The sequence below is a fragment of the Xylocopa sonorina genome, chromosome 12, assembly GCF_050948175.1.
Source record: "Xylocopa sonorina isolate GNS202 chromosome 12, iyXylSono1_principal, whole genome shotgun sequence".
NCBI lineage: Eukaryota > Metazoa > Arthropoda > Insecta > Hymenoptera > Apidae > Xylocopa > Xylocopa sonorina.
Genome location: NC_135204.1, coordinates 6551375 through 6567447, shown reverse-complemented (window position 1 = coordinate 6567447; position 16073 = coordinate 6551375). Strand labels below are relative to the sequence as shown.

General features: G+C 37.6%; 3 protein-coding genes across 9 annotated transcripts; all 3 read right to left on the bottom strand.

Annotated features, from left to right (window-relative positions):
* Positions 1 to 163: 163 nt before the first annotated feature.
* Positions 164 to 9964, bottom strand: Pi4kiiialpha (phosphatidylinositol 4-kinase III alpha). Of its 6 annotated transcripts, XM_076905888.1 has the most exons (23): positions 9711 to 9964; positions 8670 to 9063; positions 8059 to 8561; positions 7668 to 7983; positions 7304 to 7366; positions 6672 to 6896; positions 6416 to 6602; positions 6109 to 6319; positions 5772 to 6026; positions 5311 to 5663; positions 4801 to 5221; positions 4610 to 4717; positions 4330 to 4536; positions 3972 to 4248; positions 3398 to 3890; positions 3151 to 3286; positions 2726 to 3058; positions 2346 to 2633; positions 2039 to 2266; positions 1552 to 1898; positions 1190 to 1478; positions 691 to 1097; positions 164 to 602 (listed from the first exon to the last, which is right to left on the bottom strand). In XM_076905888.1, the coding sequence occupies exons 1-23, from the start codon at positions 9798 to 9800 to the stop codon at positions 377 to 379; spliced, it is 6357 nt and encodes a 2118-aa protein (XP_076762003.1). In that variant the 5' UTR covers positions 9801 to 9964; the 3' UTR covers positions 164 to 376. The 6 variants fall into 6 exon arrangements, with proteins under 6 accessions (XP_076762003.1, XP_076761997.1, XP_076761998.1 ...); XM_076905882.1 differs by having other exon boundaries at positions 6416 to 6896; XM_076905883.1 differs by having other exon boundaries at positions 5311 to 5660; positions 6416 to 6896.
* A 1261-nt stretch (positions 9965 to 11225) lies between these two features.
* On the bottom strand, positions 11226 to 12929 carry LOC143429863 (zinc finger HIT domain-containing protein 2). Its single transcript, XM_076905685.1, has 5 exons — positions 12718 to 12929; positions 12330 to 12636; positions 11987 to 12247; positions 11708 to 11911; positions 11226 to 11602 (listed from the first exon to the last, which is right to left on the bottom strand). Exons 1-5 carry the CDS (start codon positions 12732 to 12734, stop codon positions 11279 to 11281), a joined length of 1113 nt encoding a protein of 370 aa, XP_076761800.1. The 5' UTR covers positions 12735 to 12929; the 3' UTR covers positions 11226 to 11278.
* Positions 12743 to 14069, bottom strand: LOC143429864 (uncharacterized). 2 transcript variants are annotated; one of them, XM_076905687.1, is made up of 4 exons: positions 13875 to 14069; positions 13627 to 13768; positions 13191 to 13524; positions 12743 to 12781 (listed from the first exon to the last, which is right to left on the bottom strand). In XM_076905687.1, exons 1-3 carry the CDS (start codon positions 14029 to 14031, stop codon positions 13197 to 13199), a joined length of 627 nt encoding a protein of 208 aa, XP_076761802.1. In that variant the 5' UTR covers positions 14032 to 14069; the 3' UTR covers positions 12743 to 12781; positions 13191 to 13196. The 2 variants fall into 2 exon arrangements, with proteins under 2 accessions (XP_076761802.1, XP_076761801.1); XM_076905686.1 differs by lacking the exon at positions 12743 to 12781 and having other exon boundaries at positions 13154 to 13524.
* Positions 14070 to 16073: the final 2004 nt, after the last annotated feature.

Sequence of the window (16073 nt, the reverse complement as noted above, 5' to 3'; positions counted from 1 at the left end):
ACAAGGTCTCCGACAAAAATAATGAAACCTTTCGAAAGTAAAAAAAGGAATAACATCACCTACATGAAAGTTTTGTAGTTGGAAAATACACCCACTGCTGTAAAACTGTAAGGTTTTAAATTGATATTGATAATAGTTTCAATTGTCGAACCTTTCGTGCAATATCAATGAAAAATATATTTTCCAAATATAAGATTTTCATATAGAATGTAGTGTTACTAGTATGTTTTTTATCTTTTGAAAAAGTTCAGTTATTTTTTCGAAAGACTATATAAGTAGTACACAGTGTAATTTGTTCAACAATCTTTCGAGAAACAATGAATCTCATCGTTATAAATTAACAATCGTGAAACGGAAGTCACTTAGAAACGTGAATTTAATAAGGAATTTGATTTTGATAATACTGTATCATATCATAAGTTTTCGTACGGAAATTGAGGTAGCTGTTGCGTATTACATTGAGCATATAGGCTGCCGCTTCGCGATCAGTCGCTGTCGGCACGAATCTGCCGCGCAAAAGTTTTATCGTTTGTCCACGGAAACACGGCAATCCTGTATCGAGCATTAGGGAAACCAGAGAAATAATTGCCTCCTGGTAAGGCCTGCAAAATAACATTTGAAATAAATGAGAAAAATTTTTAATAAAATACCAAATTCCTTTTTTAAAGAAAAGTTTATGGCTCTATGTACCTTACTGCGAGGAAAGCTTGCACGCACAGTTCCATGAACCAACGGAAAGGTGCGGCTTCCATTTTACCTCCCATCACGAGCACCATTTCATCAGTTAGTTTGATATCAGGCTCAAAGCCTAGATTTCCACCAGGGGAACTTTCAAACATGAATCCAAAATCGATATGTATGATATGTCCTTTGGTGTCCAACATAATGTTACCATTATGGCGATCTTTTATTTGCAATAGATACGTAATCACACTGTAGGCAGCCATTGACTTTACGAAATTGCGTCGCGCGTTCTGAAATTCCTTTGTCGTTTCATCCCCGTAACGCGTAATGAAGTATTGATGCATATCGATATCGGTGGTTCGACCAAGTTGATCACGAGACGTTGCGTTTGGTACGCATTCTATTACACCGCACTGAAACACGTATTAATATTTCATGTTGAGATTCATTTCAATACATATCTTATGTATCATCTAGTGCTTCTTAAAGTTGCATAACTACTTACCCCAGGTGCTGTAGCTACTACTCTATATGGGAACAAGAATAGATTCAATCCAACTTTTTGAAATATATTCTTGAAAATACTGATTACTTGTAGAGCTAACATATCTTGTCTAACATCATCACCAACTTTAAAAATAGCAGCTTGCCAAGACTCTTTGTCTAGTTCTCTCTTCATCTTCTCTTTCTCATCTACTTTGCCATTAGCTGATACTGCTAACGCAATATTCTCTAACTCATTAATTCCATATTTTTGTACTTTGAAACGCGCCAAAAATGGTGCTTTTGCGGCACTGTAAATAACAGTGGTATATGAAACACTATTGACCACAACTGTTATCATATTAAGATTGTAATGTTTTTTACCTTTGCATAGGAGTTCCACTCTGATAATCAATATCAATTACCATAGCTTCAGGGTTAGAGGGTAAATAGCAACCAGGTTGTACTATGATTTTTGACAAAGCGCTCAAGCAAGCTGCTTTGCGTTCAGGACCTTTAGGATATGGCCTTATCTCGCCTGAAATATTTGTAATCTTTTCGAAGAAGTCAAATTCCCTTTCGTAGAATTGTTTCGCTGGACCAGACAATGATCCCAAAATATTTTTCACGAGCGAATCCAGTATATCGTAGAGAACAAAATCTTTTACTTGTTTATCCTCATCCATGTACATATTGGTATACATGTTCCAAATTAATTGATGCGCCACTACCTATAAATAAAGTTAATAATAATAAATGTTTGTCAAGTGTCAATTTATTGGGATACTGCGATGATGTTTCTCGACCGTACTCGATCGTAAGAGTAGTTGAATTGTTCATGATAGACTTAAGCAATATTTATAGTGCTTACTTGAGAACGTTTGGCGATCTTCTTTATAAATTCGATCACATAACCCATAGTATCATGGCGTACGGCTTGTACAAGTTGTGGTATATAGAAAAGTACAGCATCTGCTGGATAACTACTTAGCACCTCTACTGCATATTGCGCAGAGATAGGATGATGAGGAAACTGACGGGAGAAGTATGCAAGTGCTTGTATAGGCGACACTCTCTCCCACGTTAACATGTACACTAACTGTAATGCGTAGAATTAATCACGACTGTTAATCGCCCAAAACTTTTGAAAGTAATATCATTCAGGATTAATATCTTACTTCAGGTACGTCATTGAGTAATGTATCCGTAGTAACGAGGTATTGTAAAGCTTCCGGGACATGCATAACTGGCACAGGTTTTTGGCGGACCAGTCCACATATCTCTTTAATGATAACTTCAGAATTCTTTAATCGAACTGGTAAAAATATAGCGAGGATAGGACTGATCTCCCACGCGAGACGCGTGTATTCACGCCATCGATCGTTCATGCCTTTAGCGCGCCATTCTGCGATACTGGATTCACCTGGAAGTGCGAGCTCTTGTCTTCCACTGGGATTTCTCCAAACCTGTCGTTAAAATTATATTAAGTAACATCAATTCTTTTGTTTGCGACAAGAAATAAAAATCAGCTTAGAACTAAAAGAACAAAGAAACTTACCAATAACATTTCTATTTCAACGGCCAGTAACTCGAGAATCAAGTTTCTTTTCTTTATGTAATCTTTCACAAAAACGTTTGCGTTCATAACGCGTTTGCTACGATTGCTACGTTTACTCAGCGTGTTGGTACTGGTAGACATTGGTACTGTATTAATCCAAACGCTGGTCGGTGTTTTCGAGAATTCGGTACTTGTTGTACCTAAAGCGGTACTCAAAGAACTAATCGTTTCGCTCGGTCCAAAACCACCGGTTGAATACGACTGAGGCGTTAGCATTTCAAACTCGCTGTCGTTACCAGTCATTACCAAATATTTTTTGTCGCTATGCATCACCTACTCGGTACGATAAAGTACGCGTTATGAAAGCACAAAAAATTAAATAGGATACCAATATGTCTTCAATTTTAAAAATACGTTTTACTGACTTGCCAGAAACGAATAAGCGTGACCAAGTCCTCGTGCAGCTGTTCCAATTCTTGCGTTGGTACTTGACGATCCCGACAAAAATAGTCCAAGCAATTGCAATATATGCGTTCTCGTAACACGTTCTTACTCAGTGTCCTGCGAATAGAATGTATTATTTGCAAGTTCGCAAAGACAATTAGAAGAAAATCTACATGCAGCGTCATCAATTGAAGATTTATGTTCATCGCATTTGCATACTGAGTATACCTCGGTAAAATATCCCCTTGAAGGAGGAGAAGTCCACAAGAAAGCAATTTGAAGCGCACCCCAACTGCAGCAACGTGTCGACTCATTCCGGGTTCCTCACCGGAAGCACCAACGGTCATGGGTAGCGATCGATGCAGCAATATGACAATCATGTCGACCGTTTCTTGACAGCAATATTTAGCAGTTTCGATTAGCTCCACGATAAACGTGACCCAAATGTCGTGAGGCCTTACTTGTGGAGCATGTGGGCCTAACTTACAACCCTCGTACACTGCGAGTGGATTGACTTCCTCTTCGTCTGGTGCAAAGAGGCCCATCCGTTTGTCAACGGTGTATTGCCACGCGACAAACATCTCTTGCAAGAAGCGCAATTTTAAGTCTGGCCTTACAGTGAGTATCCATTGCCAGCATTCAACTGCTGTGGTCATGGCTGCAGGAGTGAACAATTCAATTTGCGAGGAGGCTACTGTATGCAATAGGCGTCTATGTGTACCTGCAAATATGTTAATGTTATTTTACGTTTTGAAGTTCGAAAAGAACTTTATGGAATGCTATAGAAATTGTTCTAAATTACCAGGCATAGAGATTAATAGCGCAGTGGCGCGCCAAAGCGCACTATGATGTTTAACATCGTTTCGAGATCGGCAAGTCATCCACACAGCGTCGATTAACAAGTCGACTACTTTATTCCTAATTTCTTCGAAGGATATTTCAGAGGTAGATGATTCTGTTTGAGCCAACGATAACATCCCTGCTATTTCTCCCGCGTATCGCGATCGCGTCGACATCATCGACAAAAGCCATGAGCTGGCGCCTTTTGGACCGCGTGGTCGCTTATCTAACGAATTAGTCTACAACAAGCGATGATATAGTTTCGTTACTTCCAAGACGAGGCATTCTTAGATATTAGTTATTAAAGAATATCATTTTACATTTGGTATCGCTGAAGCTGGAATAGCAAGATCTACAAACTCGAGGACCGAGTCCGTGGACAAACATAATCCAGAATGGTGTTTCAATCCAGAAGATGGGATTTGATTTACGTATTCTTGCAGATGTGATCTGGTGGCTTGGGGAGCCCATTTCATCGCCTCTTGCACTATTCCTTTACATCTTGCGGTGAAATCTTTCACGATGATCTATGAGACGTAAATTGGTTGTATTAATTAGAAACAGTAGTATGACTTCCATTCATAATAACTATTTACATACCTCCCTTGCCTCAAGCGTGTCCATAAGTTCAATACTGTATGGTGTACCAGGTATTCGTAGGATTGGTGTTTCTTCGTTTGGATCAATTTGTAATGAGAAGGATAAAATCTATGCGAATAATAATTAATGGCATCTAAATAATAATGAAATGCAATAAAATACATAGTGAAAGAATAGGTGGGATACCGTACCTGTAATATATCTAACATGCTCCAAAGTACTTTACAATTCCACAAGAGATGTGGAAACGCGTCAACCAATGCGCTAAGGTACTTATCCGCGATGCGTCTAATTTGTTTGTGTACGTGATTAAAGTACACCAGAAGGAATTGAGCATGGTTCTCGAGTTCTTTCTCGCGCCTCTCGTCTTTTGGTTTACGCTGCATAACATCTTTGAATTTTACGAAGACGGAATCAGCCACGCAGCATATACATTGCCACATGCCGCTCTTATCTTTCTGCAAATCTGTGTCGCATAAATATTCCATTATCGGTTGCAAACTGGGCTCGGGACTGTTCGCCACCCTTAACGTCTCCAGCCAATAGACTGACAATAAATACGTGCACTGTGCGAATTGCAATTTTGTTACATATTGCGATATGTCGTTAGTCCTGTAAAATGGAAGAAGAAATGAAAACAATTGTTTAACAACTATCAATTAAACTCATACAGAGAAGTTTGAAGAGGCTTCAATATATACCGAGTGCTTAATTTTAATATTTGAGTTCTCAACTCTTGTAATTCGTTTAAAGAAACGCTATCATTGCGCACAGCTGAAGTATACTGCAATTCCCTCATCTCGAGCCGTGCGCTAGTTTGCGAAATAAGATACGGCGATTTAACAGAGACTTCTTTAACGCCTTCGTACCATTCTCCTGGCCACAACCTCGATGCTTGATCGCCAGCGAAACCCATTACGACGCAATAAAGCCAGAAATCTTTGAAGAGTTTTAGAAGCCTCTTCTGCGGATGTCTAATTGGTGGCAACCGTTTTACTAATATCGCGATCACGGGAATGAGCACACCCAAATTTCCTGCGCTACTTGCTGCCTTCTAACAGATAATATAGTAATCAATATTCGAAAAGGGGTGATCGATGAAACTGGAACAGGTCCAATTACTGTATAAATTTTTCTTATTTAAATTGTTAGCTTCGATTACCGTCATTGTAACGTTGCTCGAGACTTTATCGCTGCCGCGATGGCCTTCCAATCCAAGCTGAACGAAAAGCTCAAGCAAATGAAGCAGCAAATCGTCCAACTCTGTTTCGCCCTGTAGATTTGCCGCTATATTCGCAAGAGCATTCGTGACTGCTTTAGAAACGTGGCAATACTGTTTGCGATCATCGTTCGAGGCATAAGTAGCTGTGCTTGAGCCCAGCGACATGGAGAACATTTGCATTATCCCTTCGTAGATCTGCAAGCAAATTTCAAGAGAATTTTTACCTCATCACACCTTCTATACTTGCGTATACGTATAGAAATATTTGAAACTCAACCTTTGACTCGCATTTCGCTATAATCATACATCCTAACTGATCGACGATCAGAAAATCAAGATCACTCGGTGTGCGGCAGAATAACTGTTGAAAAAACGGGAATATTGTGCGCATAGTCTTTGGCGTGTCTTTCAATGCAACTGCGACGTGTCCTAACATAATTACTATGTTTTTTGAGATCAATTCACTGTTCGACTTGTCGTCGGATTCGCTAAAAGTATCGAAGCATATCATTCAGACGTTGCACTATTGTGCATCGAGCAAGTCTAGTTGCATTCAAATGATAATATACATATAAGCATAATACCCGTCGCATATATCAGCAGCGAATAATCTGTTCGAAACGCTGGCAACTAATGCCGGCACGCAGTCTGGATTAACAGAATGAGCTGCTTCGAGAGCAATGCAAAGATTGCCGATAGCCGCGTCTCGTAATTTCTCAAACGCTGTTAGTATCGATGAAGTAGTCTGTTTTGGATCGTGCATATCTTTCCCTGAAACCAACGATTTCGTTGTTAATTCCATACATAATAAAAACAGTGTAGAGTAATTCGTTTGATTACCTCTTTCGCATTGCTGGCGGTGCAGTTTGTGAAGTATAGGCGATGGGACAACAAGAAAGTCCCGGAGGTAATAAATAGACGTACTAGCTATATTAGGAAACTTTTGCGCCAATTTCCCTAATCCTTCAAGGCATACCATTAGCAGAGGCATATGCGCCAGCACCAGTTTTGGTCCATGATTAGAATTAATCTTTTCAACTAGACGACCGCATAAACTATCCGCACCTGCGAATCAAATACAGTTTGCACGGATACTATTCATAAAACCGGATAGATCGTTGTTAATTCTAACAAAAATCCTCTCAAGAGGATAAAGAACTCTGCGTATATGGAAATTAATCTTTCAGCGAGAATGCTTTGAAATGGTAGTGCATAGAAATACGTCTTATGTATCGTGAACGCATGATTTCGCCTACGAATATTCGTTGTTTGTTCTCGCGTTAATAATTGTACAAACAGTTAGAATGGATGGTAATAATTATACGTTTAGTTGAACAACGACTGAGCGAATAAAGTTAACGGGAGAACCGTACTGTCAGGCTGAAGGGTGTACTCGTTAGTTGAAAACTATTGAAAGTTAACGGAGATTCGGGATAATCAATCGAAATGCAATATAAGCTAAATTCGAATACCCTCGCCGATCAGCATCGAACTAATATCTGCGTATAGCGCGGATAAATCATACTGGTCTCTCACTGGAAAAATAACAACGTAACAGATAATCCTATCGATGTGCAGGAGATTTCAAAACTCAGATAACTATAATATAACAGAAAACATATATTGACGATAAATTTACAATAGACCCTCGTATAACACAAGCTCACATAGCACGTAACGCACTTGCAATTTTTCAGAATGGTAATCTGGGCAGTGTATTATACATTAAACACGTGTTTCAAACTGGTGTATTATAGGAGGGTTGTACGGTGTTATAGGAGGATTTACCGCACATGATTTCTGGTACAATGTACAACGTTTTCAGATGTTGCTTACCAGTCTCATCGCCGATTGCCCAAACAAGCAGATCGACGCACGCAGAATTAGCCATAACGTTTACTTTAAATCTATTTACAGTTCGGAAATTAGTATCCATATCTTCTCGTTCGCTCGCATCGTGCTGACGCGACTGCAGTTCCGTCTGCCCAGACAAAAACAGACCCTTCACGAACTCCTGCACGTCCCTCGTAAAAGGTGTGGGCAGATCGCGTTGGTTTTGCAACAGTTCACGTAAAAGCGCGACCATTACCAGATTCATTGTCTCGTTAAACGTTCTATAAGGGAATATTTGCACTTGCCCAGAGTTATAGACCTGGATTGAAAGTAGAAGATTAAACGAGATCGGTCACAGAATCGTAAAGTTCTCTTAGAAAGTAATACAACTCACTTGTTGAGCCTCTTCGTCTAGGAAAGTTAAGATTTCTTTGGTAAGCAACTTCTTCGCCAAAGCGAGTACGCTTTGCAGATGCACCACATTGAATTGCATGCCGGCTCTCCTCTCAGGACTCTCGTTACATCTCATTTGAGGGAACTGATTGAAGCTTGATCCGTATCTGCTAAAAAAATATGTGGCCGGATCGTAGGGCACCGACGTGTAAGACTGCAGAGATGGCCGTTTCACGTAGCTGTAATCGTCCACGGTCAATAGGTTTGGCGCGTCTATAGCTGGATTTAAGTTGCCGCTTAAAGATCGAGGAATAATCGGTCGGAAATTGGAAAAATTATGATGCTTCCTATCGGTTGCTGCACGCGTTTCTGTATTTGGTATCGAGAGAGGTGGCTCCGGTCTTGTGAAGATACGACACAGTAGAGGTGGATCCGTATACGCAAATCGACCCATAGATCGAGCTAAACCGATTAGCACTGGTACTAAGCACTTGCATAATGACACTGAAAAGAAAATGCAGTTGCAAGTAGGTTGCGTGTTTTTAATTCAACTTAAGGTTCCAATTGTATTGCGATTTCTGTAAACGATATGCTGCTAAAGAGTATACTCACATTTAGCTTGCATTCCTCTGTTTCCATTTTGATCCTTGTATCCCCTTATGAGATTTGTTAAGACCGCCAATATCTCTACTTGGGTGGATATGATTTCTTCGCGCACAGATTCACACCTAGCTGCAACATCGCTGAGCAACGTGTTCAAGCAGAAGCTAAAGCGTTCAGCGACAGGGATACGTTCGCTGGGTGAACATTTGACCTCGTCCAGCCAAACAGCTTTTGGAAGACCGCGCAATAGCCGTAGGAGGTAAGGTAGTATTTTGTCCCGGTGCTGCAGGCCAGACTCCAGAAAATATATTCCCAAAGCTATAGTTGCGTCCTGACCCCTTTGATCCAGCCTGTATATACCTTGAGCAGATTCTTGTGGGCATAGTTTGAACAACTGTGTAACCTATTGTCGCAATAAAAGTTTGTTAAACAAGAAATTGTTGATGATAGGTAATCAGAAATAAAATTTTACAGGTACAAGCATTCTGAACTTAAAATATAAAAAAAATTATAATTTTGTGTTTTTAAAATTAATAGCATGTGACAATGAGTTATGTAAAAGTCTAATAGAAATTGATACGTTGTTTAATTCAAAAAAGACTTATATTTTGATAGACTAATTTTTTCATTCAGATGATTTATGCATGATGTATCGTTGTAAAATGTATCTAGCAGTTAAGTTAATAACGAAGGAAGGAAAATAAGAAAAAGATATGTTAATACGTGATAAATATGTATTTTACAATTCATCGTTGAGAAAGTATCTACAGAAACAATTGTTTATGCAGTAAATTGCGTATGGGATATATATACAGATGTTAAAATCGATTTGTCTGAAGGTGTAGTGACGTTAATTATTATCTGGGAACGTTTCGTAAATGCATGAGTCGACTAGCAGATTGTCCTTCGTATTATATCACGGGAGATGACATGTTAGGATATCAGCTGACGCATCCTTAAAATTAACCTAATACTGAGTAAACGTCAAGTTTTTACATAAACACGTAGCTCTGATGTTAATTAACAATGTACGATTGATGATCAACACACCTTTTCCCATGGTGTTGGTTTGATCGCAGCTAAACATCTGGCTAAATGTTGGACGGCTTTCGAGAAAAACAATTTCTCGTCTGCCACCATTTTGCCCACTGTCCCACTCGCCGTGGCTGCCTCCTGTAAATATCGTCTGCTCGTCTCGCCTGACAGACGGCCTCACGGTCTTCGATCGATCGATCTCTCGATTTCGTATTTAAAACCGCGCGGCTGGAAGCTCCATCGACTCTTGAAAATTATACAATTAACATGGGATACGAGATGTGATTCGCTCGAGACGCAATTGTGCGCGCAAGAGTTCACGCGAATTAATTGCCGCTATAATCGACGTAAAATTTCATTTTTCCATCCGTGGCGCCATCTCTGTGTGAACTGCTCAAGCGTTATCGACCCCAGGAAAGCTACTAAAAAGACTGCTGGCGCCATCTCTGTGAAAAGTGCTCAAACTGGTCGCACATCGTTATCGACAGCGAAGTGAACTGCTTATCGACTGGTGGCGCCATCTGTGTGAGAACTGCGGAAACTATTCGAGGCTCGAGTTCAGAGTTATCTCGAGAGATGGCGCCAGTAGTCTATCAATAGTTCACTTCGCTGTCGATAATTATGTGCGACCAGTTTGAGCACTTTTTACAGAGATGGCGCCAGTGGTATTTCCAGTAGTTCACTTCACTGTCGATAACGCAGAGCGACCAGTTCTTTTCTTAGAAATGGCGCCACGGGTATCGAACAGTCAGTGTAGTGGCAACGGTAGTGGCGACAGTGCGCGTGTGTGAGCTCTTCAAGCGCGAGTTTCATTTTCGTTGAATATTCTTGTACATAATTTTAAAAGTGAAAACCTCTATTTTATACATAATTATATTAAATACGATGGAGTTAATGAGAGACGCAATTAAGGAGGAAGCGAAGTCATCGTAAATCGTCGTATCGTTACTTAGGTATAAAATTTAATAGTTTTAACAAAATATTGAAACATTAAAGCATTATATATTAGTGTTTCTGAACGAAAAAGTAATTATTATCGTATAATTTGTACGTTACTATATATTTTGAGTATATTCGGATTACTTTATTTAAAATTGGTTAAAATGAAATAGGCTGGTTAAAAAATCGATCGATAATCGATATCTATCGTAATGTACGAATCGATATTTAACTGTCAATCTAGAAGTTTGAATTTTGTGACGGGAACACGCGCTCGTGAATGAGGAAATTGTTTTTTAATTTGATCGCTTGTTAACTTCGCGTTTTCGTGTGTAGTGTGCAGAGAAATTGGGATTATTGCAGAGGAAAGGCGGGAGGACCAGAGAGGAGTGAATTTGGTGAGTAAATTTATTACAAGTTTTATTTAGTTATGAAATTTAATATGGTTGGAAGCATATGGCTGCCATCTAGAATGAATTTAAATATATTATACTTATTTTCGTATATATTTGACTCTTTAAATAACAAAATGCAAATGTCCTTTAAACAGGAAGATATTTGTATTTAATTAAGAATACTTTTGAATAAGTTTTGTACATTTATTTTTTATTCAATCATACAAAATTTAAACCTATTAATTGTCATTATGTACATATATTCATCTGATGGCTTTTAGACCACGATAAATAGTACTCCAACTTTTTGCAGTGCAAAAGTAGAATTTTTTTTGATAAATTTATGTTATCTGCATTATATCTCTGAGCAAATTTTGTGGAAAACTCTTTGCTTCCGATTTTATTTTTACTTTTCGATATCTCATCTTTCGCTGCTGTTAGTAGCCTGTGCAATTGTGATAATGCAATCGCAGTGTAGAGATACTTATTTTTCTTGTTGGGTCCTTGTATTATTGTATTCCCAGCTTCTTTGAAAGCTGATAATGTTTGTTCGTCTTGCGGTAACCAATTACACTAGAAATAATTAATATATTTATCCTTTTGAGTGCTGAGCTAGTTTCGTTTACTTAACATTGGCAACTGTACTTAAAATTGTACGTAATTCTTTGAAACACTTACATTAACAACCCTGTGAATAACAGAAATTATCGCTGTTTCAGGACTTTCGTATATCTTATTGACTTTCATATTGTCGCATAAATCAAGAAAAACGACTGTAGCCTCCACAGGGCAATTTAAATAGTCACCATTATAATAGTTCGCTACGTATGCATACGCGTATATTACATTTATCACATTGAATTCAACATTTGGAGAAGCTTTCTGCAATGATACAAAGTATTTCAAATATTTCTGCTATAAAATATATACATAATAGGAATTTGATCTAAAAATCACCTGCAGTTCATTAAATATTGGGACATCTATTAAAGAAGGAAGTTCCATTGTTTGCTCGTCGTTTTTCTCATCCAAATCTTCCACAAGTTTTTTGTTAGAATGATAGGTCCACCACGGAACCCATTGTGGTAGAAACTTTTCTATGTCTCCGTTTTTTATCAAAGCCTCAAATTCCTGCTTCTCTGCATCTGTTAATGCGGACCATACTTCATCCGCGTTATCCAAATTTATATTTTGTAATCTTCTTTCTAAGTTTGGTATCTGAAAAAAGTATTAAGTTGAATAGAAAGAAAAAGAGGAATAGTTTTCTTTATCAATATCAATATCAATCCTTTGTTCGTACAGTTTCATCGTCATCCGAGTCTAACTCTTCTTCTGATTCTCCTATCGTTTCTTCTTCGTCGTCCATCTCATCCGACTCTACTAATGCTTCCATGTTTTCTAAATCTTGCTCGTGTACCCTTTGCAGAATTTCAATCATTTTCTGTCTGCTCCCCGGGTCTGTTTCTTGGGATTTCAATTCATCCAATACGCATTGCTTGTAGAAACTTTCTGCACATTCAGAATGAGCTTCCGATTTGTAGCAATCAGAGCAACAATATCCGAGACCACATCGTGGACACGTATACGCACGAGGCCGTGTGTTACAACTAAAATTTGAAAAATTGTTTTACAGTGCTAGATAGAAGAGAGGAGGTACTGTTTGTAAACAAAGTTTGAGGTTAAGGTACCTACAATTTACAAACATTATCCATAGTATTTGTCGAACTTGTCGCTTGAATATCCATGGTTTTACTGAAAATTTCGTTAGAATTCTAATTATTATCTATATTGAAGCTTACGTTAGCTCATTAATTTCGTAATTTTCAATTGTATGTTAGGTTAGTAACAGACGTTTTCAAACGTAGTCGATACATCACAGTTTGGTTAAAGGTACACAATTAATTTTTTAATTATACTAAACTACACGAAAAATATATCGGCAAGGTAAAGAATGTACTCTTTAATTCAGAAGATTAGATGTAAAATTATTTATTTGTAATTATTACAAATAGGTTTTGAGGTTAACAAGTTAATGTTCGATATTTTTGTCTCGATACCAAGTAGATATCGACATTTTCTTTCGATTCGAATAACGAATAACGAATCGATACTTGAGCGAAAACAATCGATTCCATTTCTGTCAACAAGTGCAAGACCTAACCTAAAATTATGTTTTCTCGACTAAAGTACCACTTTTTAATCTTTTATATTTGAATTCAGGTTCTTTTCGTTTACTCGTCCAAGCTTTAGTTTCTTCTTTTGATAATATTCGTTCAGGTTCGAGGGCAACCTCCTTACATTTTAATAAAGTTGCTTCGTCATCTATAGTTGTTTCGCTTTTTCTCCTTTTTCGAGGTTTCACTTCTATACTTTCTTCTTCCGCAGACAAAAAATCAACAGAAGAATTGAGCAACTTTATGCCACAATTATTGTCTTCGCTTTCTTTCTCATCAACAACATTGTAGTCCACCTCTTTTTTCTTTATCCGAATAGATCTGATGAAAAGATTTTGCATTAGTACAAAAAGCATAGACAAGTAATTTATTTATTGTGAATGATTTCTTCTGGGAAGCTAATATCGTTCAGAAGTCCCATACTTTTCTATTATTCCATCTAACTGTTTCGCAACATAACTCTGAAAGGACGGACTCACACCGAAACTGAAAAATCTATCCTGATTCTCCGAATCGTGTCTTAGTGATATCGGTTTCGTTGAATCTTTATTTTCTGCTAAATTATCTAAAAATTCGTACGTTAAATTAATTGGTACGAGTATTACTAATTGTCTGCAATGAAAACTAAGCAATAAGGTATGGAATTGTAAAAGTGAGGTTATGATACTTACCGTATTTATCTATCTTCTTAGAAATATCAGATTTTTCAGTAGTTTGATTAGAAAGATAGCTGTTTTTTAAAAATTGATGATCCACTGCTTCCGCCAACGCGTCTTTTGATATTTCATCTTCAGAACTGCTTGAATCGTCATTGTTTTTGTCGAACATCGTGCCTCGAACGATTCGATTGCAATCGATAATCGATAATTCAAATTTCAAAATTCAAATTTTCCCTCTCAAATTTTCACCCCTGAATTTAGTTCAGCCAGAGCATTCGATAAAAAAGAGAACGTGTGAACTCAGCCATAAGTTTAATCAACTCACATACATTGCCGAAATTTGTTTATTAGTTAGTAGTTATAAATTTTTGTACAGAATGTGTGAGTACTTGAATTGCGTGTAAAGATGTTCACGTATATTGTACAATTATTCAGTAGAAATAATACCGTTCGTTAGCAATGAAAAACATAAGTCTTAGATATTTAGGTATCCGAAAGACATACAGTGGAGGGCTAACTAATCATCGTACAGTAATATAAATATAAAGCTAACATAAATTATATTCAATGTTTCGCATATCTTTTTACTCGAAATCAGAAGAAAAACAGACGATACCTAATTATAGTCAGAAGTAGATAGAAACGTGGAAATAACAGATATTAAACTCGTATTGCAACGAATAAAATAGAAAATATTCTAAACTAAGACGGGGGTAGGTGTACGAACAAATTCTCGAACGTGGCAACAAAGTAAAAAACAGATCGATCTATGAAACTATCGTAAAGCTATTAGCATTGTATATCCTGTACCGTGTCGTCAGATTTTATTCGTAAATTCATTTTGATTGAATGTTATTGCATCGCTATGACACGCGTTCAACGTCGCACGTACAGACGCGTCGATCATTTCAGATGGTTCTGCTCTCGAATTACGACGGATTTCGAAAGAAACGCAAACGACAAAGACCGTTGGTCGCGGTAATGGCGCGGTGGTAAAACGAAAGAAAGAAAGAAACTGAACGAGTGGAGTACTTTGGAAGTGTGTGTCTTAAACATAAACAATGATATATTTTAAAATATTATAATTATTCTCAGCTCGAGAAGGAAACAGTTCGACTAAATTTATGTCAACTTGTTAACGGCAGATTAACAAGAGAGTTACAGGCGCAAAAATTATCCTCAATCGTTTCTGACCTATTCGATGCTGGCTCGAAAGGAACAATTCGTAGAGACGTGTGTGGTCTAGAAACTAAATGGACGGGCGAAGTCGAATATTGCCAACGATGTTTATGTACACGATTAATGATCGTTTCCTTCCTTCCGTTCTCACTTTTTGTTGCTGTTGCTGCATTTTTTTAATCTCTCGTCCCCTAATATAATAATTCACACAATCTTAATCTAAATACATTTAATAATATATTCTCACTTTGCATCGTCGCCTCTTATACTTTTCTCCCCTTTTCATCTTAACGCGTTTCTGAGAGGTTCCACGTTACACCCTTCTCTTTCCTCTGTATATGTATATGTGTGTTTATGTATTCTCTGCGTTACCATCGTTAACTCGATCGTTCTAACCATTTCTTTTTGCTTCTTTATATATATATATTTTTTTTTAAACAATTATATAACGTTAAATATATATATATATATACAAGGAGCAACGTGTTCACGGGTACATTTTATACAAATACACGGTTCTGAACGTAAAAGTGTACACATGTATTCGTGTGTATCTCTTTTTTTCTCTCTTCAACCCCCTTCTCCTTTCGATATTGTTAACGTTACCTCTGGAATGTGTGCGAATTGGCTCTTTTCTTTTTTCTTTTCTTTTTTTTTTTTGGCTGGTTTCTTCGATCTCGTTTCCTTCGTTCTCATGTATACGTATATGACATCGTTTATTTACTTATTATACTTATATACCCATCTCCCCCGCCGACGCACCTCAATGTACAGTTACAACGTATTTAAATACTTTAATTTTTTATAATTTTTTGTTTGTTTGCTAAGGCATTCGTTATGGCAAGTATATTTTTAAAAGTGCTGATGTCTAAACGCGCGTGAATACTTATACAGTTTGTTCTTTTTTTCCATTTTCGTACAGTTTATAAAAGTATATTTTGGCCAGTTATGTAACCACTAATTAGCCAGCTACGTGTTCACTTAAAAAACGATTCGCTCGTTAGAAAAAGAACTAATCTGCTTCGTTTATAT